This window comes from Emys orbicularis, chromosome 4 (genome assembly GCF_028017835.1).
Source record: "Emys orbicularis isolate rEmyOrb1 chromosome 4, rEmyOrb1.hap1, whole genome shotgun sequence".
NCBI lineage: Eukaryota > Metazoa > Chordata > Testudines > Emydidae > Emys > Emys orbicularis.
Window position 1 is genome coordinate 137,722,731 of NC_088686.1, and position 25,716 is coordinate 137,748,446.

The 25,716-nt window shown below is 52.4% G+C and overlaps 1 protein-coding gene across 1 annotated transcript; it reads right to left on the reverse strand.

The window, feature by feature from the left end:
- Positions 1–3,649: 3,649 nt before the first annotated feature.
- CSF1 (colony stimulating factor 1) lies at positions 3,650–18,447 on the reverse strand. The gene is made up of 8 exons (XM_065402301.1): positions 18,352–18,447; positions 14,808–14,936; positions 10,049–10,111; positions 9,131–9,310; positions 7,727–7,904; positions 4,870–6,035; positions 4,015–4,070; positions 3,650–3,704 (listed from the first exon to the last, which is right to left on the reverse strand). Exons 1-8 carry the CDS (start codon positions 18,445–18,447, stop codon positions 3,650–3,652), a joined length of 1,923 nt encoding a protein of 640 aa, XP_065258373.1.
- Positions 18,448–25,716: the final 7,269 nt, after the last annotated feature.

Here is a 25,716-nt window from a genome sequence, read left to right on the forward strand (position 1 = left end):
GCCCGTAGCAGGCGAAAGACAACGGTGCGCTTGGGGGGTGGGGGGAAGGAGGTCAGATGGAGTGAGGGGAGGGCGCAGATCAGCTGGAAGAGTAACGCCTTCTCCCCAGTGGTGGAGGGTCCTGGAGGGGAGAGCGAAGATCAGAGAGAAGCTGGAGGCAAATATGAGGTCTGAGTGGTCAAACGGGGTTAATGTCTGAACGGGACGGGCCACCAGTGCAGGGGATGGCAGAGGTGGGTGGTACAGCCCCCTCCTGGGGAGCGGAGGTGACCGAGGCCGTCTGGAGCCCTCTGCAGACTGGGCTGCCAAGATTAAGAAGGGGGCATGTCAACAGCGCAACGGGAGCTCCGGTGGCCCACTGGACCAGGTCGAGCAGTTGGGAGTTGTGGGACATGCACTGGGTCCAGACGCTGACTCGCTGTGTGATCTGTTCTCAGCTCAGTATGGGCCTGAACCTCTGAGCCTCAGCGGCACAATGGGGACAGCACGGAAGGCTGGCAAAGCTCCCCGGCATTTTAACAGCTGAGCCTAAAGACAGGTGACTAAAGACAGGGATGAGCCTAACTGCGATCAGCCTGAAATCGGCCCGTGTCCCACTTCCTGACCGGAGCTATATAGATGGACCGCACCAGCTAGCACAGGGCTGTCACTTCCAGGGGGCATCATGATCTCCATGCACCGTAATTCGCAAAGTGAGTTCCATCCCACATGACCCTACTGAGATATACACACAGGATCAAAGGCCCATTGGTCTGTTGCACCCATGTTATTGGATAAAAAGTCCTCGACAGAACAAGACCTATTCAGTCTCTTAAAGCACAATCATAAACATCCAGTCCGGAACACAAGGCCAGCCTGCATTAGAACGCCGCCCACCGGCCATGACCCACCACCTGCAGTTCCCACCGCCGGTCACGCCCGCTCCCTCCAATAAAATACTTTACAGGAGAAGGAGATTTCTCCAATACATTAATGCATAAAGGCAGTTCTCCCAACCTGAGGCCAGCTCAGGGTCATCAGCAACATCACGACAAGCAGAATGCCTGGACAGGGAATGGGGGAGGAGGACGGAATGATAGGCAGAAGGCACAAGAAGGATGGACAGCCAGCTGAGAGTAGGGGAAGGGAGCGGTGGGGACTAACCCAAACACCAGCCAGCCCCTATTGCTCCGGGGGAAGCAGGAGAGTTAAAATTCACAGTGTAGAGGTTTTCTTTCCCTTCGGGGGCTGGGACCTGTGACCCCAATTTGTAGCCCTATTACCCACTCTGCAGCATGTCCTGGGTATGGGAGGGAGCAGGGTCCCCTAGAAGTCAGGGTGCCCCTTCCTCTCTTTGCAGGGCCTCGACCTCTCACTGGAGCGCAGGGGGATGGAGGGGCGGACTGGAGAGAGGACAGGGACATACTTTGCAGGGGTGGGAACCCCAGAGGTCAGAAACCGATCCCAGAGTCCAATATGCTGAGCCAATAGGCGTCTGGCGAAGGGCATGGGGGGAGGAGGGGCCAGACAGCCAGACACAGCAGCCTCGTGGCATGGAGGGGACCGGCACTGGCTCATGCATGTAGTTAAAAATGACTCCTGAAAGGGGCCATCTGATGATCACACAAGGGGGTATCATTCCAAAGCCCACCGTGCCGGGGCAGACAGAGTGAGTGGCTGGGGGGGAGGGAGGGAGAGAGAGGCAGACTCGGCTCGCGGCCAGGTGGTGGCCTATCCGAAAAGCAGCTGATCCCTCTGCCATGTCACGAGATGGAGCTGGTCTAAGAAGCGGGAAGAAAGAGACCCCAGCCCGCAGTCCCCAGCCCTCCTGCATCCAACTCCGACCCAGGGCACGCAGGGAGCAACGACAACCTGGCTGGCTCAGCAGAGTCCTCTCATTCCTGCCCAGGCATGCCCCTTCTCGCCGAGCCCTCCACGGCAGTCCCAGCCAGCCCCTGAAGGAGCCAGCGGCAGGCCATCCGAACTCCCTGCAGAGTCCGCCTAACCCTTTCCAGGCTGGAGAGGATCAGACAACGTGATTCCCAGGACTGTTTATCTCCCTTCATCAGAGCCAAACTTTGTCCATCCTGGTGGCAGTGGGTGATCCTGCAGGCTGCTCCGGCTTGCCAGCAGCTAGAGAGCAAAGGGTGGGATTGGCCGGGGCATGGGGCAGCGCGGAACCCGGGCTCCAGTGCCAAGAATAAACAGCATCCATTTCCAGATCTTTCAGTCTCTCCCGACCTTGCAGAGAGGAAGAGAGAGCGAGAGCAAGGGATGGTCGTTGGCACTGGGGACGACGGAGGAGGGGTCCAGCTGCTGCAGATTCTCCTCCAGATGGGGCCGAGATCCCACACAAAAGGGAGGGTTCGAAGCCGCTGCTCTTCCTGGGACAGGAAAGGCCCAGCTGGAAAGGAAAGGAGAGCGAAATCAGGGCGGTGACATGGGCTGCTCCAGGGAGACTTGGAAGGGTGGCTGATGCGGGGCTGAGATTCTCCTGAGCGCTGGAAGCAGCTGCATGCCCAGCCAGGCTTAAGTGTTTACCCAGGAGGGAGCGGTCGGGCTCACTGATATTCAGTGTTTATGCCAGAGGCTCCCAGCTTCCTCAAGTTGCAGGAGTGGAGCCTTTTGGCAGGTGGGGTTGTTTACCTGCTGACAGACACTTCATGCTGGGTTGCACTAAACTGAAACTAGAATAGCTAAAAGTAGACAGCTGGGTAGGAAGAAACCAGCCTGCAGAACAAGGTGCTCAGGGGATCAGCATCTATCCGAGGGTTACGGGCTGTTGGGTTTGTCTAAGAGGGAATGTCAAGTGCAGTTGGCTCTGCAAAACCGGCATGGCATGGCCCTGTGTTTAGAGTCAGTCACGCCAAACCAAACCTGCCCAGTAGACAAGGTAAAAGGTGATTCCCCTCTCCTGGGATCTGAGAGTCCCGCTGGGCTCTTCCCTCCTTGCACATCACCGGTCAGAAAGGTTTTACAGGCCAAATTAGGTGACCCTTGTGCAGCCCCATTCCCAGCAGTGGGTTTGCAGAGGGGTCACAGAATGGCATTGGCACTTAATAACCAGTTCTGCCAATGCACAGCAAGGAACAGACTCCAGAGTCCAGACCCTTCTCCCGTAGCCAGGCTGGCCCTGCCAGGGCAAATGGGAACAGACTCCAGACCATTCTCCTATAGCCTGAATGGCCCTGCAGGGCTACCAGGAGCGACCCGAGCAGGAACTCAGCACTGACTCAGATGCCCCCAGGAGCACATTTGCAGAGTAGGGAGAGGACAATTTCAGAGCCACTTTTCAGAGCAGAACTGCCCTTTACAGCTGAACACATCCCTGGCTGGCAGAAGCCTGATCCACCACTGCCAGCCCCGATCCAGGTTAATGGCATTCCGCCCAGTTATGCCAGTGCTGAATGTGGGTCCTAGACGGGAACCAGACAGTGACAATTAAATTCCCCGTTGCCAAGGGCCTTGCAAAACAACTAGGAAACCTGGAAGCAATTTCCAGGTGCTTAAGCTGCCAAGCAATAAGCTGGCAGCCTTGTGCTCTGCGCCTGGCTGAATATTAACCCCAGGGTCTGCGTAAGCCATTCCGAACCCCCCACTGTGCCGGGCTGCAGGAGAGGGGCCTGATTTAAAGGGGGACTGTCATCCGGATAAAGTGGGGCGCCTTACCTCATAGCTCACCCTGCACCCGCAGCTCCAGAGGCTCCTCCACTCCATTCAGCGGTCTGCAAAGAGAAGCAATATCCAGGGGTTCAAACCAATGGCAGGGGCTGAAAGTGGGAAGAAGGTTCAGCTGGTGATGCCCGTCCGTGCCGCATAGGGAGATGCCTGGGGCCCCTCACTGCCAGGCAGCAACTCATTGGCCATGCAGGGGCTGGGTCTGCAGCAGGCTCTTGGGCCAAGCGCTCCAAGGTGGGAGGCCAGAGGGATAGGACACTGCATGCCAGAGAAGAGGCCGCAAAAGCCACTGAGACCCAGAGGAGGAGAAGCCTCAGTTTTGCAGCCCTAGGTCGTAGCCTCTCCACAGTCTCTTACCTTCCCTCCGGCTCTTCTAGGACATTCCCTCTCTGCTGCAGCTGTCTCTCCTGGGTCTGTGTGGGGGAAATAGAAGGATCAGTCTTGGACTGGTCGGGAGCCTAGGTAGGGGTCTGTGCTGCCAGCAGGGAACTCCCTCCATGAGGGGGGAAGCTCCTGGGCCCTTTCTATCCCCTTCTCCCTGCAGTGGGCAGTGCCCCAAGATGCCAGAGCCCTGGGGGGTAGAGTCCCCAGTGTTAGCCAGAGCCTTGGGGGGAGGTGTGAACAGACAGGCTCTCCCGTGGGAGGAGGCAGCCAGGGTTGGCAGCTGGGACTGGAGTCTCTTCCCCACCCCAGACATCCCTGCCTGGGCCCATCCCTCACTGCAGTCATAGCCCCAAACACACTCCCATGGAGCAGGGGGATGGGACGTTCCCAGTTACGAGAACTGCACTCCCCACACCCTACCCTTCCACCTGAGCCCCTCCAGTACTTTGCAGTCCCTGATGAGTGTGCCCTGCAAGGTATTTTACAGCGGGGGGAAACTGAGGCATGGCTATATTTTTTTTTGGGGCGGGGGGAGAGTGACTTGTCCAAGGCCAGCTCACAGAGCTGGGAACAGAACCCAGGCCTCCTGACCCCCAGCCTCCTGACCCCCAGCCTCCTGCTCTAACCACTCGAGATGTTGTCTCAGCGCTTGGGTGGGGCGGGCTTTTCCCCAGGTGCCCACACCTACTTGGTTGACAGGAGGGGCTGGGAGATGATGTGTCTTTAACCCACTAGCCAGCACTGCCTGCAAGACACCCCTTGCCCGACCCGGGAGCTGCTAGGACTAGCCAACGTGCCCCAGTGGGGGTGGCTTGGTGAGGCGCTTACCCTGGATTTATGCTTGTAGAAGAGGAGGCCTCCGACGGCCAGCAGGATCGCCACGATCGTCAGGATTGCCACCAGCACATAGGACATGACCTCCCGCTGCGTCTCGTTGGGCTGTGCCTCCTTCCTGCGCCGGTCTGTGTTCGGAGGAAGGATGTTAAGGTCAGGGATGGGCCCTGCCAGGCTGTCGTCGAGGTCTCTGGACCTGGGCAGCCCCCCTGTTCTCTTTCCTCGGAGCTCCGTGGTGCGCTGCATGTCTGGGGCTTTGCCCTGCCCTGCTGAGTGCTGAGGACTCTCCCCGGGGGGTGTCTCTGGGGCAGGGGGGCTGTCAGTGGTAGCAGCCATCCTGGAGAACCGGTGCTGCACTACAGAGATGGGCTCCTCGGAGCCCAGAGAGGGGATCGGCCACAGCTCACTGGGCAGGGGGGTCACCAATTGGCCACCAGGGTCTGCTCCCGAGGCCTCCACTGCCTCGGATGTCAGGGCTGGGCTGGACAGGGCATCGGCAATGCTGGAATCCATCAGGTGGGTGCTCGGCTCTGCTGCTGAGAATGCCCAGGTGGCTTGGGTGACGTCTTCTCCTGCCTGTGGTTGGGTCTGCTTCGCGCTGAGGGATGGGTCAGGTGAACCAGGCGTGTGGAGGAACTTTCTGAGCCCAGTCGGCCATGCTTGGATTTGCTCAGTCTCTGTCCCGGTTGGATGGATCTCTTCCCTCGGTAGCGTCTCTCCACCAGAGGCCGGGAGGGTGGGAGGGGAGGTGAAGATGTCCTCAGTGCTAGGGGGCTCCTGGCTGGGAAGTTCGGTTAGGTCCAGGAGCAGTTTGGTGCTGATGGACCCACTACCAGGTCCCTGTGATGCTGATGCTAGCTCCAGTTCTGCTGGTGGTGAGGACACACTGGCAGAAATGCCAGCCCAGACAATAGCAACCAGGCCTCTGTGCGTGCTCCTGGATACCCTGGGCTTAACGCTGCTGTCTAACTTGACTGGGGTCTGCGTGGCACCAGGCCAGCTGTGTGCCAGGTGGGTGCTGGCAGCTGCCTCCTTGCTGCCCAGGTGGGGTACAGTGGAAGGGAAGGGCTTGGTGACCAAGGCTGGGTGGGGAGAGGCTGGGGGTCCCTCACGAGGGGAGCTTGGGGATGGACAGTTGCAGTCACGGTCAGTCACCACACCTGAAAGAACCAGAGAGAGAGAGAAAGGCCATAGAGTAACCAGCCTCCAGGAAGAGCAGGGAACAGCCTTTAGGCTTTTCCCCTTCCCCCGCCCTGCCCCAGGACCCAGCCTTAGCTTGGGTGGGCTGGTGCCAGAGCCACTGAAACAAGGCCAAAGCGAAACAGAGAGAGTTCAGAATGAGGACAGCGGCGGGCAGAGCAAAGAGAGGGTGTGAGCTGCCCAGAGAGGCTGTGAGATGCAGACCCGCAAGCAGCACACAGAGAGCAGCCCGGGAGCTGGGGAGTGGAAGCGATTAGCGAGAAGGAAGGGGTCCAGAAGGCACGCAGACAGCAGGCCCGGGGACAGAGGGAGAGGTGGTGGTGGAGGGCAGGTGCATGGAGATCAGGGCTGGGATTGTTAGTGTGCCCGAGCAAGGCAGTGTCCACATGGCGGCACGCCCTTTTCCAGAGGCAGCGGAGGGTCTGAGGCTCGTGTCATCACCAGCAGCAGCTGCACAAGCAACAGGATCAGTGGGAGGGGAGTGTTAGTTTCACCTTGTCCCCTCATCTCAGTCTCAAGACACAGGACAGATCCTACTTGTGGGGAGGACAGATGGGAGCTTCTTCTTGGTGTGCATGCAAACATATCACATGCAACATGGACCCGGACACAGGCAGCCCGCAGGGACAGAAAATAGCACGGCATCTTCCACTCTGCCTTTACAAAGTGCCCCCCCCCGATCGGAGCCAGGTAGCCGGAGGCCAGGATGATTTTCTCCACTGTACAGGTGGGGAAACCGAGGCACAGGGCGGGAACGCGACTTGGCCAGTGTGTCGGTGGCAGAAAGCAGTCAGGAGCCCTGCCTCCTAGAGCTGTGCCCGAGCCACAAGTCCGTCCTTACTCCCAGACGAGCCGCTGCAGATAAACGACTAGGCCCCAAACCTGCAGCCCAGCCCGAGTCAGGTTTGAGGTTTGCTTGGAGCCTTTTTCACATTACTAATTTCTGCTCCTGCCTCTGAACTTCCTGGTTTCGGCTAGAGGCAGAAATACCGCAAACGCGGTTGCTGTATTTGCAGTACTACAGCCAAACCCACAGCCCCAGAGAGCCATCCAGCCCTCTTCTCAGAGCAAAGAGTGAAACCACCACTTCCAAAACAACTTCCCAATTTGGGGGCCTCTCTCTGACCCAGAGGCGCTGGAACAATTTGTACAGTGGGGGTGCTGAGAGCCATTGAACCAAACTGTCAACCCTGGATATAATGGACACCACTTCAAGCCAGGGGGTGCGGCAGCCCCCCTAGTTCCAGCACCTATGCTCTGACCCGTTTGGAGCTTTCTCCCTCATTAGCAGTCACACAAACGCAAACCTGCCCAGTACACACACACAAATACATGCATGCACAGAGAAATGCAGATCTACACACACAGGTAAGCATAGTCATAAAGACACGCACATGGGTGCAATCCAGTGCAGACGCATGTGAGCACACCAACATATACACAACCCCTCATGACGCCACAAACAATATGCACACCCATTCACAGGGACAAACGCTCGCACACACAAGCATGCTCCTGTGTAAAAGCTGCAGTCTCGGAATGGTATAAATCGCCACAACGATCAGGCACGTGAATCACTGCCCTGGCTGGCGTTAGATGATGCAGCTCAAGAGGAGGGGGCCCAGGGAGACCAGCTGTCCTAGTTTCTCACCTGGAGATGGCGGTTCCTTTTTCAGGGCGTCAGAGCACTTCTGGTAGGTTTTGCTGCAATCGCGTTTGAAATCCACATTTTTGTCTAAGAGGTCCATAACTTGTTGAAAGAAATCCTTCACCTTCTGTAGCATTTTCTCGGGAGGCATGGAGAACTCCTTGGAGCAGGCCTGGGAGAGCTAAGCAGAGAGCAGGACTCAGGAGCCAGGAGGCAACCCAGAGAGCAGAAACTGGGTCCAACTCCCCCTCGTCCTACGATTGCCAAACCTCTAGGAGCCCCAGGTACCGCAATAGGTTTGACTCTCCCCTCGCAGCTCTATGGCAATCAGTGAAACTACTCTGTGTAAACACGGTCTGAGGGTAAGATCAGGACCACTGGGTCTGATCCCATTCTCATTGAAATCAATGGGAGTCTTCCCATGTCCCCCCAGTGAGATCAGGATCGGGCCCACTCAGTGTGCTCCTACTCCCATTGAAGTCAGTGGGAGATTTGTCACTTCCACCAGTGAGACCTGGATCAGGCCCATTTACACCCAGGCTGGGATTCCAGGTGCTCTTGGCAGGAGCAAATACAGGTAGAAAAGCATTAGGGAGAAGACTGAGCTTGGATGGTGACCCCGTTGGTGCCTGGGCCCTTTGAGTGACTCTGGCCTAGAGCAGTCCACAGGGGAGCTCCCAGCCAAAGTCACTGTCCCCTGCTGGGAGCAGAGTCTGATACACCTGAGGGCTGCAGAGCAAAGTCCTGTAATTCCTTGTGTTTGCGCATGCTGAGAATTAGCCTGTGCCCCGGGTCACCCAAAGCAAGTCTTCCATTGCTCCTGCTCCATGCTGTTCAGGATTCCCCCCACCCACCAGTGTGGCTCTGGGAGTCTCTCAAGAACCCCTGAGGCTCTTGGACTCTTGCCCTGCTATTTTCACAGGGGAGGCTCTTGCCAGGGAGGCTGGGAATATTCCCAGCTTTGCGCTTCCTGCTCTGCTCTTTCATCTGCCAGGCCGGGACCCTCTGACCCCAGCTCCAGCTTTAATTAGCCCAGTGTGTGGTTAACGATCATTCCCAGCCAACAGCAACCACCGGTCACATATTGGGACACAGCGCGGAACTTCTTCATAGAATCATAGAACATCAGGGTTGGAAGAGACCTCAAGAGGTCATCTAGTCCAACCCCCTGGTCAAAGCAAGACCAACCCCAACTAAATCATCCGCAGGGGCCACCCTCCAGAGTCCATGTGGTCACCCTCAGTGCTCTGGGAGTTAGTCTCTTCCCAGTAGGGACGTCCACCCAGCTTCCTAGTGCAGCAGGGACCAGCCTGAACGAAACCGTTCCATTCCACTGAGGGCTGCGAGCCCTCCTCTCGTCCCTGTGCCCATTAGCCTAGGGATCTGCAGCTGGCTCTCAGAACATACCTCGCGCTCGTGATCATCCTGGTCATCAATGCACGGAACTTCATTCTCGTCGATTTTCTTGTACATGTTTTGCACGTCTTTTGTCTTGTTAAAATTATCTGAGTTCGTCTTGAATTTCATTTTGTCAAGGATGTCCTCCAGCCGAGGGAAAGCCGCTTTGACAAAGCAGATGGGGTCACCCTGGGACGCAAAAACGGACAGGTTATTGGCTGCAATACAGAACTGCTGCACTGCCCACTGCACTTTACAACCTGGGGTACATGTATCCAGAGAGACTGTTCAGCCCCTGGCCCAGAGAGACCCCTTCCCCCAAGCCCCTGCCACGTTCAAAGATAGCTCTAAGATGATGCAACATTCTGAGCACTCTGAAAATCTGGCCCTTCGTATGTAAGCTATGCTGGCTTTCCTCCCTCCCCCCAAGCCCAAATTCAGAGGTGATGTGTAAGGGAGGTCAGTTACACCCCCACGTGCTGAAGTGTATCTCAGGGAGCCTAAAGCAGTATCATTTCCATGCTGAAAGGTATAAATTACCCCAGAAATATTCTTATTTGTATTACAATGGTATCTTCAGGGGCCCAGCAGGATCGGAGCCCTATCATGCTAAGTACTGAACATACAAATAGTAAGAGACTCAAAGAGCTTCCTTCCTTAAGGAAGAATTACCAACCGCCATTTTGCAGAAGGGAAACTGAGGCACAGAGCGATTAAATGAGTTTCCCAAAAATCACACAAGGAGTCTGTGGCCACGATGGAAATCAGCCCCCGCTCTCTGCAGGCTACAGGCCCCTCCTTTCTCTCCAGGCTGCTGAGACTCCCCTCCGGATTTAGCTCCTCCCGTCCCCGGGGCTAATGCACAGACTGACATCCTGAGGAATTGCTTGGCTCAGGCTAGCAGGTGGTCAGACAAAGCCCACTCACCAATTCCTGCTCATCAATGAACTCAAAGGAGACGTGGCAGGACATCAGCATCTGGGAGTCAATCTGCAAATGAGAAGCACAATGTCACGCTGCAGCCCTTTAACAGGAATCCAGCCAAACTGCCGCTCCCCTCTAAGCAGGCACCTGATAATCGCACCAGCCTCTAGGGCCTGCCGAGAGGAGAATCAGCAGAGCAGGAGGAACCCAGCTGCTCTGGATAGGATCAGTGCAGGGCACCATGCAAGGAAGCCCCACGGGAAGGGACTCCTTGCACTATGTACAGGGCTCCCTAGCATTACAGGTTCACTTCCGGGGACCAGAGATTCATCTCAGCATCTGTCATTCTAACACATACTAAATACATTCTTCCACGCAATCTATCATTTTTCCATCCAGGTTTTAAAACCAGATCCCCTCCTCTGCTCTGCAGACATGCTTGTGATTACAGTCTCTCGTCACAGAGGAATTTGCCCTACTGTCCTGGCCAAAATGTTCTCCTCTGTGTCACTCAGCTGCGGCTCATCTCCCCATACACAGCTGCATTTCAGAAGTGGATGAAGGGTTTTTTGTAACATGCTTTGGATCCTTGTTGCTGGAAGGTACAATATAACTGTGAGATGTTGTTAATCCATGCAATTCACTGGAGGTCCAGAGGGTGAACAGATATAATGAAGGAACAGGCAGTTCTGTGGAGAGGCGTAGCCCTGATGAGGCTATTAGCATTCCCAATCCTCGGCCAAACAAACAAGAGGCAATCGTCCTTCTTCATCAGGGGGCCAGGATCTGCCTTGTCAGAGGAAAGCAAAAGGCCATAAAAACCAACCCCGCTGCCCCTGGCTCTTCACACGCTGACTCAGCGCTTTGCAGAATAACTTTGCAGGGGAGCTGAGTGCAACAGCAACTGCATCTGAAAAGGCCCTGACCGGCAGAGGTTTTCAATTTCAGGACGAAAAACTCTCCTCCGGGGAGTACGGGAACGACTCCGAGTCTGCGTTCCAGGCTAGGAAGAAACAGGGCTGCCAGGAGAGCATGTATTATTGGGAACAATTGTTTCATTATCCACTGGGCCTGTAGTGAGGCGGTTGCTAGCAAACATTTATCAGATACAGAGTAGAGCTGGCTGAGGCGGGCCAGGGAGGGGGTGTGCGGCTGTGATCGCTGCAGCAGGCCGGAGAACACCGGAGGGACATCCTTTGACCAGCCCTGCTATCTTCGAGTTGACTTCACACTCCCGGCTCGGACCTTTGTGCCCAAAGCAATGAGGACAGTGGCAGCCATCCAACCGAGGGAACATTCGACTTTGGACTCTGTCAGAGCTGGGACAGCAGCAACAACTGGATTAGTGGCCGAATGCTCGCCTGGGGGCACAACGTCTGGATTCACAGCCTGGCTTCCTGGCACAGTATCTAAGTGCTTAAAGGGGTAGCGCTGCATCGGGATCATTGCCCGGTCACTCACCCCTGTGTCAATCTGGAGTAACTCCACGGGGTCTGATTCTCCTCTCACTCCCCCTGGTGTGATTGCCCGGTCACTCACCCCTGTGTCAATCTGGAGTAACTCCACGGGGTCTGATTCTCCTCTCACTCCCCCGGTGTGACTCAGGACTAACCTCATGAAGTGATGACAGTGTAAGTGAGATCTAAAGGGGGCCCTGCCTAATTAATAAGGACACAGAATCATAGAACTGGAAGGGATCTCGAGAGGTCATCTAGTCCAGTCCCCTGCACTCATGGCAGGACTAAGTATCATCTAGACCATTCCTGACAGGTGTTTGTCCAACCTGCTCTTAAAAATTTCCAATCACAGAGATTCCACAACCTCCCTAGGCAATTTATTCCAGTGCTTAACTACCCTGACAGTTAGGAAGTTTTTCCTAAAGTCCAACCTAAACCTCCCTTGCTGTAATTTAAGCCCATTGCTTCTTGTCCTATCCTCAGGGATTAAGAAGAACAATTTTTCTCCCTCCTCTTTGTAACAACCTTTTATGTACTTGAAAAATGTTCTCATGGCCCCTCTCAGTCTTCTCTTTGCCAGACTAAACAAACCCAATTTTTTCGATCTTCCCTCACAGCTCATGTTTTCTAGACCTTTCATCATTTTTGTTGCTCTTCTCTGGACTTTCTCCAATTTGTCCACATCTTTCCTGAAATGTGGCGCCCAGAACTGGACACAATACTCCAGCTGAGGCCTAATCAGCGTGGAGTAGAGCGGAAAAATTACTTCTTGTGTCTTGCTTACAACACTCCTGCAAATACATCCCAGAATGATGTTTGCTTTTTTTGCAACAGTGTTATACTGTTGACTCATATTTAGCTTATGATCCACTATGACCCCCAGATCCCTTTCTGCAGTACTCCTCCCTAGGCAGTCATTTCCCATTTTGTATGTGTGCAACTGATTGTTCCTTCCTAAGTGGAGTACTTTGCATTTGTCCTTATTGAATTTCATCCTATTTACTTCAGACCATTTCTCCAGTTTGTCCAGATCATTTTGAATTTTAATCCTATCCTCCATAGCACTTGCAACCCATCCCAGCTTGGTATCGTCCGCAAACTTTATAAGTGTATTCTCTATGCCATTATCTAAATCACTGATGAAGATATTGAACAGAACCTGACCCAGAACTGATCCCTGCAGGACCCCACTCGATATGCCCTTCCAGCATGACTGTAAACTGCTGATAACTACTCTCTGGGAACGTTTTTCCAACCAGTTTTGCTACCACTTTATAGTAGCTCCAGCTAGGTTGCATTTCCCTAGTTTGTGTATGAGAAGGTCATGCAAGACAGTATCAAAAGCTTTACTAAAGTCGAGATATACCATGTCTATCACTTTCCCCCTATCCACAAGGCTTGTTACCCTGTCAAAGAAAGCTATCAGGTTGGTTTGCTATTTTTTGTTCTTGACAAAGCCATGCTAACTGTTATTTATCACCTTATTATCTTCTAGATGTTTGCAAATTGATTGCTTAATTATTTGCTCCATTTTCTTTCCGGATACAGAAGTTAAGCTGACTGGTCTGTAATTCCCCAGGTTGTCCTTATTTCCCTTTTTATAGATGGGCACTATATTTGCCCTTTTCCAGTCTTCTGGAATCTCTCCCATCTTCCATGACTTTTGAAAGATAATTACTAATGGCTCAGATATCTCCTCAGTCAGCTCTTTGAGTATTCTCGGAAGCATTTCATCAGGCCCTGGTGACTTGAAGACATCTAATTTGTCTAAAGAAAGAACAGGAGTACTTGTGGCACCTTAGAGACTAACAAATTTATTTCAGCATAAGCTTTCATGGGCTGAAATAAATTATGCTGAAATAAATTTGTTAGTCTCTAAGGTGCCACAAGTACTCCTGTTCTTTTTGCGGATACAGACTAACACGGCTGCTACTTTGAAACCTGTAATTTGTCTAAATAATTTTTAACTTAATTTAAGGACATCCACTGCAGCAGCCAGGGAGAATCAGGAGGGGGAGCTGGAGACATCGCAGGAATTTCCTTTGATTTCTGACCCCGAATCAGCTGGATCCGCTCACAAATCATTTGTGATCCGAGGAGAAAAAAAACGTGCCTGCCGAACCCTGACTTGCCCCGTGTGCCCTCTTTGTACTTGGCCTTCTGCTGCTGATGCCCACCAGTATTCAGCCCTGTTAGCCTGTGCAGCAGCTGTGCAAGCAACAAGGCTGGGGAATTCCTCCCAGTACTGGAAGACCAGGAAGGTTCCTGGGTCAGTCCCCTTGTAACTAATCCTGCGGGGGACTGCCAGATTCCCAAGGTTAACCCTTTGGCAGCTGCAGAGCTCAAGTGCTCCATCCTCCTCCTAAATGCTCACGAGGTTCTCAATCCGGACTGAGCCAGGGTTCATTCCAAGGAAGGGCTAGAAAGTGCCTTCCCCATAAGTCTTCCTCTCCCTTCCGATGCAGAAGAGAGGAATGTGGGGCTGGGGCTACAGGAGATCCCAGACCTAAAGGACCAGCCTGCAATCAGCACAGCTTGGAATGCTCCTGCACACAACCCGTAACCCTGCAAACTGTGTCAGTAGGGTTTTGTGCGGGTAGAAAGGCATTCCTACCCCACTCCAACGTCTTATCTATCCTCCAGCTGATGACAGATGGGTAGATATCTATCTGTCTCCTGTCTATCCTTCTCTTTCCTTACTTCTGCGATCTCTCCCACATTCGCCATCCCTTTCTCTTCCATCCTCACTCCTCCCCTGCCAGTGACTGCGGGCTCACATCCCCATCCCAGTGATCCAGCCCATCCTCTATGCTGGAGCCAATGCTCATTAACAGCAAATCCCAATGTATGCCGGTGAGCAGAGAGGCCATCCAGGGGATGTCTCTGCTTCCCACAGCTATCACCACTGCCCACCTCCCCCTTGTTTTGATAGGTCTCTCCCCTGGATTTTTTGCTCCATGTGGGAGCCTTGCTTCTGGATGGCCTATCATCGGTCTCATTCATGTGGGGCACAAAGACTGATCTCACCGGGGGCAGGGGCTGGTCGGACCTGCAGCCCCAGCTAATCTGGCCCACTAGAGTCACTCTAGAGTCCATGGCATGACTACCTGTCTCCCCTGGCTCAGGCATCAAACTCAGCAGGTACCGTTCTCATCTGGCAGAGGCATCGGTCTCGTCGAGTGTGGACCTGGAGGACACCACGCACTCGCCTCGCATGGACCCCTGGCTAGCACCAGGCCCCAGCCTCACCCCATAATGTTCCAGATCCCATCCCACCAGCCACGCTGGCTGGGCATGATACTCACCAGATCCTGCAGATTATCCAGGTGCTTTTTGGTGATGATATTCTCACAGTAGCCTTTCTGCTCAGTTTTGTGGATGCTGCAGGCGGCGAGGAGGAAGAAAGTCAGCAGGGTGCAGGAGACCGGGCATGCCTGAGGAAGGGAGAAGTTGTCAGGAACACTTGCCATCAGAGAATCCATGTCCCTGGGCTCCCTGCTGCCCCTATGGCTAGCAGGCGCCAGGGCAGTATCCCAGTGCTGTTTCCTGTGGCTATCCCCTTGCCTTCGAAAGCTTATGCTCAAATAAATTTGTTAGTCTCTAAGGTGCCACAAGGACTCCTGTTCTTTTTGCGGATACAGACTAACACGGCTGCTACTCTGAAGCCTTTGCTGTGGATCTCTTTGTGCCAGTCAGTGGACATAGAAGGATGCTGCCAGTCCCCATGGAGAGCCCTATGGATTCCCGATCTATGGCATGTCCCGAAGAACTGCCTGGTTTGTCTGTCTCTCTGCCATACAAATCCTTCTCTCCCTCTGGCGTTAGCACCATTAGCAATGCAGAGATGGCTAAGAGACATGGGCGCTGTGGGCATGGCATGGTAGGTGGGCATCGTGTGGCACTCCACTGGAAGGGTACAAGCTGCACTGATCTGCCTGAGTTGCTGTGCCAGGAGCTCGGGCCACAAATCCTTTTTAGTGGGCACCCAAGTGTTCAGTCTGTGAACACTTCTCCCCTCTCCACTCTCTCCCCCTCCAGGTCTGCTATTATTAGAGGAACAGGTCAGCTGAGCAGCCCCTGCTGGGAATTCCCCAGCCCTGCTCTCCTGGGGGTCAGCTGAGCTTCTCTCTTAGAGCCAGGCTGCTGACAGACGCAAGTGTGTACAACCCGTCCGTGCAGAGCAGGAAACCGCGGCTGCTGCCACCTGTGCCTCCACCAGTCGCTATCTCGTCCTGTCTCCACCACCCCATCACTTATCCATCACTTCCCACTCCCTCCATTGCTCTTTGCATCCTCAGGCTCCTTTTCTCACCCCCCTCTCATGCTCCACCTCCCAACGATTGCACCCCTTCTTCCTCCTCTCTTCCTCCCTCCTCCAACCCTCTTCTGCACCCCCTTTTCTCGTCTCCTCCATCTCTCTCTTTCCCACCGCCCCTCCAGCCCTCACTCATCCCTGCAGTCTCTCCCTTCCCTTTCTCCTCTCCTGAGAAGAATCTTAATTCACTGACCTCCTCAAATCCATCCATCTCAGAGCCAGCTGCAAATGTCTCCTCCCTTTCCAGGACCCCTCACTGCCCCTCTGCCCCAGCCTTGAGCTTCTCTTTGCACCTCCTTTCACATTGCCCCACCCCTGAGTCATGTCTCTCCATGTAAGCGGAGGCTAGGCGTTAGCTCCATGAACTCTTTTACACACAATGCAGTTAGCCTGTGGAACTCATTTCCACAATGTAGCAGAGAGGCCAGAATCTTAGCAGGATTCCAAAAGGAATTGGACATTTATGTGGATAACGAGAACACCCAGAGTCACAAAGGCAAATGCTAAAGAAATAACCAAGAGGCTGGGAAGGGCTATAAACCTGCCTGCTTCATGGCACAACCACCCTCGAACTGACTGGGGTCAGGAGGAAACATTCCCAGGGGAAGGTTAACCCAGGAATGGAGGGTTCCTTGCACCTTCCTCTGAAGCAGCTGGTGCGTGTCACAGCTGGACACAGGATGCTGGGCTAGAGGGCCGTTCTTGTGTTCCTGTGGCATTAGCTGTAGCCTCCCGCCCTGGAACTCCAATGTTTTCAGGGAGCTGGATCCATGGACCCTTCCATTAACTCCAGTGGGCTTAGGAACAGGCCCAGAAGGGTACAGCAATGCCTCCTCCGAGCAGGGCATGGGACCTCCGGCACTGTGATCCACATGCTGTCAGGAGTGATCCTGGCCATGCTCCTGAAGGACATGGCAGAGGATTCCCCAACCAGGGCACTCCAATCTCCAAGAGCTATAGGGAAAACACAAGGCAACCCTGGTGTGACTCCCTTGAAACCAATGGGATATAAATGGATGGGTAAATGAGATAAGTGAAAAATAGCCATCTAATCTATGTAATGTATAATAATGAGAGAGAGAGAGAGAGAGAGAGAGATGTGGTGTATGGGGATAGATAGAGAGATAGTTCATAGTATACTGATTGATCTAAGATCTAGGTAGACAGATGAGAATACTAAGATATATTTGTCTAGCTAACTATCCTCCTAGATCTTAGTATACCGATTAATCAATCTAGCTAGCTAACTAGCTAGATCAATATATTAAGATCTAGGAAGAGAGTTAGCTAGCTAGATAGATCAATTGATCGATCAGTATCCTATCTTGCTAACTGTCCTACTAGATCTTACTATACTCATCTAGCTAGCTAACTACATATCCATCCTCCTAGATTTTAATATACCGGTCTAGCTAGCTAGATTGATCAGAATACGAAGACCTAAGAGAATAGATAAATAGATAGATAGACATTTAGTATACTGTTCTAGTTAGCTACCTATCAATCCTCCTAGATCTTAGTATTCTGATCTAGCTAGATCATTTGGTGAATCAGTATCCTAGGACAGTATCCTAGGACAGTTAGTTAGCTAGATAGACTTGGCCTTTAGTGCTGTGTTCCAACAGGCTGAGGGGATCCCAGTCAAGCAGCCCACTCAAAGGGGTCAAACACAGTCCTCTGGGATGAGTTCTCTCCAAACCATCCCCAAGCTCCTTGTCAGGCCCAGGCCGTGCGTGACAAGCTTCCCAGACAGGTGACAAGGAGTGCTGCACAGTCTTCCCAGCCCTGTGCATGCCCCTGCGTGCCCCCACTCCCTCTCCCTGGTATGAAGAGCTCTGTCTTGGCTTTGTCCTCGTTGCAGTTTACAAAACAAGGCACAGAGGAAAGTTTGCCCCAACCTCGCTTCAAGTCCCTGCCCTGCCAGCACACAGTGCAACAAGGAGCGTGCATGCAGGAAAGGACCTGTTGTCTCCATCCAAAGGCAAAGCCCAGCAGAGCGAAGGAGCAAGAAAAGGGCAAAAAGAAGGAGTGTCAGGCGAAGGCAGAAAGAGCTGCTCTGAGTTTGCTCCTGCAGGATTGTACTCAGCCAGCCAGGACCATCCTTACAAAACCAAAACGGGACCAAATAACCCAGGCCAGCAAATAACCAGAATCGCTCATAACAGCAGCACACGGTGAGGCGGGCGTCACAAAGGGATTTAGGCGCTTCAATACCTTGGCGGACTGGAGCGAGGCGCCTAACGCCCTTGGTGCATCCCAGGCTTTTTGCAGGCTGCGTAGCTGCGCCGGGGCTGTCCGCAAAGCGCAGCCGAATGACAGGAGGCGCCGCGGGAGCGCAGCCGGGCCGGCGGAGGGGCGCGCAGAGAGCGCGGCGGGCCAGCCCCAGGGCCAGGGGGGAAGAAGAAGCGGCGAAGGCAGAGCAGGGAGCGCAGAAAAGCAACACGTGCTGCCGCCAGCTGCAGCCCGGATCGCCCAGCGCAGACGGCTCGCTGCGGAGCCCGGCAGCGGGTCCCTTGCGCGCACAGCGCCCCTACCTTGGGGCCGAGCCGGGGCATGGGGACCGCCGCCCGCGGGGCTTCCACCTCCTTGGCGCGGGGCTCGGGGAGCGCGGCGCGGGACGGTGCAGTCATCGCGGCTGCCCCGGGGAGCTGGGAGGAAGTTGCACTTCGCGCAGCGCAGAGAGGAGGAGGTGGCTGTCTCCTGCCTCCGTTCTTCTGGGCTCGGCCCTTATACTGCCTCTCCAGAGCATGTGGTTTATGGGAAATCACCTTGGACGCCAGCCAGCTTTGGCAGCGAGCTCCCAGGCCTGGGCTTTTGTTTCCGCTCGTGGGGGGCGAAATGTGAATGGAAGGGCGAGCTGCGGCCAGCCTTTACCTTGCAGCAAGCATCAGACCCCTCCCCCGCTTCCCCATACACCCTGGGGGGGGGGGGGGGGGGTGTTCCCCGCCTGCTAGGAATTCCCTGCCCCTCCCCAAGTGGTGTCTGAAAGTGCCAAGCCTCAGAAAGGGGTTGGGAGCCTGAAGGCTCCTTTTCCTTATTTAGTGCAAGCGAGGAGCGGGGTCTAAAGCCAGCTGAGCCATGCTACTATCCTGGAGTGAAATGTGCCCCCAGCAGGGCCAGCCTTAGGGGGTGGGCCACCGCCCAGGGGGCACCGGTGTAGACAGGGCCAGCTCTAACATTTTTGCCGCCCCAAGCAAAAAAAAAGCGCGCTGCCCCACCGTAACACCCCCCGAGTACCGCGCCGCCAAAACACCCCCCCCGAGTGCAGCGCCGCTGAAACGCCCCCCCCCAAGTGCCACGCCACGCCGCCGAAACAAAAACAACCCACCCCCCCCAGCGCCGCCCGGCCGAAACAAAAGCAACAACAACAAAAAACCTCAAGCGCCGCCCCGCCGAACCAAAAAAAAAAAACCACGTGCGCCCCCCACCACCCAAGATTGGCTGCCCCTTACAAGGTGCCGCCTCAAGCACATGCTTGGTCGGCTGGTGCCTGGAGCCGGCCCTGGGTGTAGAGTCAGAAACTGCTCCCGGCTGGCAGGGGAGCACTGCATGGGGGGGGGGTCCCCCAGATTTCTCCCTGCTTCCTCCTGGCAGAGGAACATGGGGCGGGGGTGATACAAAGATACTACTCACGCCCTCCCCCCCTCAATGTTCCTGTGTCCCCATAGTGGACTGTGATGGGGGGAGCGAGGAGCGACACCAAGCGCTCTGGGCATCCAGGTCACTTTCCCCACCTGGGCTGTGCTGGGAGGCATCAGGAGCTGCTGCTCTCCTGCCCTCCCCTTACGCAGCCCAGGTGGGGAAAGTGACCTGGATGCAGGGAGAGTTAAGCTGGTGTTGCTCCCAGCTCCCCCCTCACAGCCCCTAGGGGGGCTCGGAGGAACAGTGGGGGTGGGGGAGGAGCAGCAAGGCCAGCTGCTCTGTGCATCCAGGTCAGTTTCCCCACGTGGGCACAGGAAGGGGAGTGCAGGGGTTAGGGGCAAAGTGTAGCTATAGTTTGTACCAGCAAAAGAGGGCTTTGGTTCCTATAGCTTGCACCACTTTCCCAAATGAAATAAGCTATCCCGTACAACTTCAGAGTTACCAGCACCTGTGGAGTGGAGGTTGTTCGTGACTGAAATGTTCACAACTCTGAACAAAACGTTCTGGCGGTTCCTTCAAAAGTTCACAACTGAACATTGACGTAATACAGCTTTGAAACGTCACCGTGCAAATGCAAAATGCTGCTTTCCCTTGATTTTTTTAATAGTTTACATTTAACACAGGACTGTACTATATTCCTGCCCCCCGCCCCTTTTTATCTTTGCTGCTGCCTGAGTGTGTACTCCCGGTTCCCAGTGAGGTGTGTGGTTGACTGGTCAGTTCGTAACTCTGGTGTTCGTAACTCTACTGTACTGGGGAAAGCCCTTTTATGCTGTTACAGTGGTGTCTAGACTAGGGCTATGGTCTATATAAAAATGCCATCAAAACATCACACCGCTGGCCAACGTTAATCTGTCAGCCAAAGTTTTAAGTCTAGGCCTGGTTTTCGGGTGCATCAACACACTGCAAATAAAAGAAAAGGGTGGTTAGAGAACCTCAGTGCTCAGGTCAACTGATTCGGGCTACAGGGCTAAAAAACACCTTGTAGATGTTCCCACATGGGCTGCAGCCTGGGCTTTGAGACCCAGGGCCGGCTCCAGGCACCAGCCGACCAAGCACGTGCTTGGGGCGGCACCTTGTAAGGGGCGGCCAATCTTCGGGTGGCGGGGCGGCGCTAGTTTTTTTTTTTTGGTTCGCCGGGGCGGCACTCGGGGTTTTTTTGTTTGTTTGTTTGTTTGGGCCGGGCGGCGCTCGGGGGTTGTTTGTTTTGGCGGCATGGCGCTAGGGGGGAGTTGTTTTGGTGGGGTGCTCGGGGGGGTTGTTACGGCGGAGTGGCGCTTTTTTTTTTTTTTTGCTTGGAGCGGCAAAAAAGTTAGAGCCGGCCCTGTTGAGACCCCTCACCTCTAGCTGGGTTTCAGAGCTTGGGCTCCAGCCTGAGCAGGGACATCTACACTGCTATCGTTAGCCCCGTAGTGTGAGCCTGAGACAGTTGACCTGGGCTCTGAGACTCACTGCTGGGGTTTGGATTTTTTTTGTACCCTTAGTCAGCACAGGTCAGTTTCAGTCCAAAAATACTGCATTGGCACGAGCATAGGTATATGTCTATGAGTTTGCATGTGTCTGTGTGTGAGAGACGTGTGCATATGTGTGTGTGTGTGTACATGTGTGTGCAATGTGCATGTGAATGATCATGTCTGTGTGGTGGGGGTGTGAGAGCATGAGTCCGGATTGGAATGTGCATAGGATATGTGTGAAATATGTTTATCAGTGAGCATGGATCTCTGACAACATGCACAGATATCACAGAAACCCATTGTTACAGTCCTAGGGCAGAGAATTGCTCGAGTAGTAGAGGAACATGTTCACCTATCAGATCGAATCTGGTTTAACACACAGGTGGTTTTTAAGAACAATAGAAACCATCTTTCTATTACTTTGTTCTTTAAAAAGCTTGTTGGAAACAGCTGTTTGTAAGGAAGGAAACGTCTTCACTGACTTGCAACTCAGAGTAGTGAATACCACAAAATGGAATGGACCATAAAGAAAAATGAAACTGACTTTATTGACTCTCACTGCCTGAGGTAGGAGAAATTAACTGCATTGTCCAAGATTTCCCATAAACCACATGCTTTGAGGATACTGTATTAGGCCAAGAACAGAGGCAGGAGTTAGCCTCAAACTGGATCTTGAAAATGACTGGAGACTTAAATAATTAAAGGTCTGATAAGTAGTTTAGGGAAATTAATGTGTCTGTTTATAATATTCCCTTGTCATACCGATAGTACATAAGAGCAGCCATACTGGCTCAGACCAAAGATCCATCTAGCCCAGCATCCTGTCTTCTGACAGTGGCCAGTGCCAGGTGCCCCAGAGGGAATGACCAGAACAGGTAATCATCAAGTGATCCATCCCATGTTGCCCATTCCCAGCTTCTGGCAAATTTGTTCAAATGTGTTAGTATTTGTTCAATTGTGTGTATATCTGATCACGGGCATCTATGTATGTGGGTATGCAAGCCGATGTGTTTGTGTATCTACGTGCAGGTATGTCTACGGGTGTGATATGCATATATAGATGCATATGTGCTGATGCCTGTCTATTAACGTCTATGTACACAAGGAAAGTCTGTGTATCACCATATGTCTGTGTATGTGCCAGGGCATCTGCATGTGCGTTGTTCATCTGTGTTCATTTGCATCTGTGTGCAATATGTTTGGGACTGTGCTTGTGTGTGTGTATTTTGTGTGCAAACATGGATAAGGCATGCAAAGGTGTGAGCGTGTCAGTGTGAAAATGTAGATGCCTGTGCTTCTATGTGTACAATGTATGTGGATCTGCATTAGTGGGCATGCATCCACATACATATACATTATACATTCATGTCTTATTCCCATGTGTTGTTTCATTCCCAGGGCTAGAATTGGAAGGCAGAACTGTGTGAGTCTTGGGGTGTATTTTGGTTGGTTCCATGACCCCCGACACTTGGCATGAGCACTGGTTTTAACAACTGCCCCAGGCTGAGTCAGAGAGATTCTGGATAAATTTATCTTCGGGGCTCAGTGTCATTATATTAAAAATAGGAACCATGAGGGGGAAAAAACCCCAAACCAGAAGGTCAAGTTTTTCCATTCAGTAATCTGACCACATATGTTTTCTTTGATTCACAGGGTAACATCATAGGGACAGAACTCAGCTGACACCAAGGGAATGGCAGAGTGGTAGTGGGAGGGGTGGAGTCCAAAGGCGAGAGAAAGGGGACCATTTGTATAGCCTAGGGACCAGATCCTCAGCTGGGGTCATGCAGTATAGCCCCACTGAAGTCAATGACTCATAGAATCACAGAAATATAGAGCTAAGGGCCTCAAGAGGTCACCTAATACAACCCCCTGTTCTGAGGTGGCACCATGTAAACCTAGACCGGCCCTGACAGGTATTTGTCGAACCTGTTCTTAAAAACCTCCAATGACCGGGACTCTGCAACCTTGCGTTGCAGCCTATTCCAGTGCTGAACTAGCCTTATAGTTAAAAAGTTTTTCCTCCCATCTAATTTAACTCTCCCTTGTTGCAGATTAAGCCCATTACTTCTTGTCCTACCTTCAGGAGAACAATTGATCACTGTCCTCTTTACAACAGCCCTTAGTCCCCCTTCAGACTTCTTTTTTCAACACTGAACATGCCCAGTTTTTTTTAACCCTTCCTCATAAGTCAGGTTTTCTAAAATGTTTATCTTGTTGCTCTCCTCTGGTCTCTCTCCAATGTGTCTACATCTTTCTTAAAGTCTGGTGTCCAAAACTACACACAACACTCCAGCTGAGGCCTCACTAGTGCCAACTAGAGCTAGACAATCATCTCCTGTGTTTTACATACAACATTCCTGTTAACACACACTAGGATAGCAGCCTTTCTTGCAACTGCATCACAATGTTGATTCATTCAGTTAGTGACCTACAGTAACCCCCAGATCCTTTTTTGCAGTACTGCTGCCTAGCCCATTATCCCTCATTTTATATTTGTGCATTTGATTTTTTTTGTCCTAAATGCAGTATGTTTCACTTGTTTTTATTGACTTTCATCTTGTTGATTTCAGATCCATTCTCAAATTTGTCAAGGTTGTTTCAAATTCTAACCCTCTCCTCCAAAGTGCTAGTAAGCCTCCCAGCTTAGTGTCATCTGCACATTTTATAAGCATGCTCTCCTCTCCAGTACTGGAATCATTAATGAAAATATTGCATAATACCAGACCCAGGACAGACCCCTGTGAAACTCTTCAGGATACATCCTCCCAGTTTGACAGCAAACCCATTGATAACTACCCTTTGAGTACAGTCTTGCAATCAGTTTTGCACCCATGCCTTATAGTAATTTAATCTAGACTACATTTCCCTAGTTTGCTTATGAGAACGTCATGTGGGACTGTGTCAAAAACCTTACTAAAAGCAAGATACATCACATCTACCGCTTCCCCCCATCCATGAGGCCAGTAACCCTGTCAAAGAAGGAAATTAGGTTGGTTTGACATGATTTGTTCTTGACAAATCCATGTTGGCTAGTATTTATAACCCTGTGATGCTCTAGGTGCTTACAAATTGATTGTTTAACAATTCGTTCCAATATCTTTCCAGGTATCAAAGCTAGGCTGACTAATTCCCTAGGTATGCTTTGTTCCCCTTTTTACAGATAGTTTCTATGTTTGCCCTTCTCCGGTTCTCTGGGGCCTTTCCTATCCCTCATAAATTCTTGAAGACAATCACCAGCAGTTCTGAGATTCCTTCAGCTAGTTCCTCGAGGAGGAATTTCATCAGGCCCTGCCAGGTGAATAAATCTAATTTATGTAAATATTGCATTCCTTCCCCCTTCTTTGTTTTAATTGTGCCAAGTATCTGGTCAGTGAAGACAAGCAAAATAGGCATTAAACATCTCAGCCTTCTTGATGTCATCTGTTATTAGGTTTCCTTCTCTGCTAAGTAGAGGATCTACACTTTCCTTCATCATTCTCTTGCTCCTACTGTATTTATATAATCTCTTCTGATTGCCTTTTGTGCCCCTTGCTAGGGGCAACTCCTTTTGTGCCTTAGCCTTTCTCATTTTGTCCCTACATGCTTATGCTAGTCTTGTGTACTCATTTGCCCATGTTTCCACCGAATGAAGCTGACTTTTTCTGAGGATCTGGCCCTATTTCTTTAATTTCTCCAAGTTGTTTCCTTTTAAGTGGGTGGAAGACTGTCATGTGGTGAGCTACCTGTTGTGTATTCATTGTGCTGCAGGCTATTTAGGGCAAAGTGGAGGAAATCCCTGCACTGTGTTATATCTGATCATCCACCCGCGGGCTCATACCACTCACTGAAGAGAAGCCGATGCTATTCTTTTGGCTGGTACTTCTGGGTTTGCTCCAGGATCTGCAAACCTGCACAAACCGACTCCTGATCGTCTCCTCCCATCCACATCAGATGTAAAAATGTCAACACATTAACCATTTCAGGAAGGCCCAGGGGAGTAGCTGATGGAGAAGCAGCTGAGTCCTGGGTACCAAATGCTCCTGAGTTATTACTAATGATCATTAAATTGACATTCGTCTGAGGAGCTCACCTTGAGCCGCAGGGCAGACAGGGATTTGAACTTCCCCACATTTCATGGTGAGGGGAGGTGACCAGCCACAAAGTTGATTTCCAGATCAGAATCTGGCTCCAAACCTGGGATTTAGGCTCCTTTCTATAAATACCTCTCCCTTTGTATTGCATATATGTGTGTACTTCCTCTCGGACTGGTGGTGGGAATATTAAAAAGCACAAAATTAGCCTCTGTGACCATCGGCAGGAACCCTGAGGAGAGGAAATGAAACTAATAGCAATAAAAATGTGGTTTGTTTATATGACATGTCAGTGTTCTGTAATACCTCAAGTTCATGGGCCATGGGGAATGTCTTACAATACGGCGGCATCTTCACAGTGTGAATGGCGTAGGCCAGTTCAAATTCAGTCATCGGAAATGCAGAAGGAGCCTCATTCACATTTCTAGGAAACAACATAGTCTAATGGTTAGAACATAAGACTAGGAGTCAGGAGACCTTGGGCCTCATCTCGCCTCTGACTCACGGGGGGGCGGAAGGGGAGGGGGTCCTTAGGCAAGTCCCTGTGCGCTGCTTTCCTCATCTGTAAAACGGGGCTGATGATAATACTTACCTCCCGCACTGGCAGTGTGTGAGTGTCTTGCGTTTATTTGCCGTACGTGACTATTTGCTGGACACTTGCCGCTCAGCGTTTGTAGTTATAGGCTGCGTGTGGGCAGCTTATTGTGAGCATTCAATCGCCAACTGCTGA

Bases quoted from the DNA above. Each gene is read 5' to 3' on its own strand.
- CSF1 (XM_065402301.1), bottom strand. From the start codon at position 18,447: ATGACTGCACCGTCCCGCGCCGCGCTCCCCGAGCCCCGCGCCAAGGAG. The intron at 14,937-18,351 runs GTAGGGGCGCTG...TCCCTTCCTCAG, and splicing joins TGCCCCGGCTCGGCCCCAAG to GCATGCCCGGTCTCCTGCAC. The intron at 4,071-4,869 runs GTAAGCGCCTCA...TCCCCCACACAG, and splicing joins TCTACAAGCATAAATCCAGG to ACCCAGGAGAGACAGCTGCA.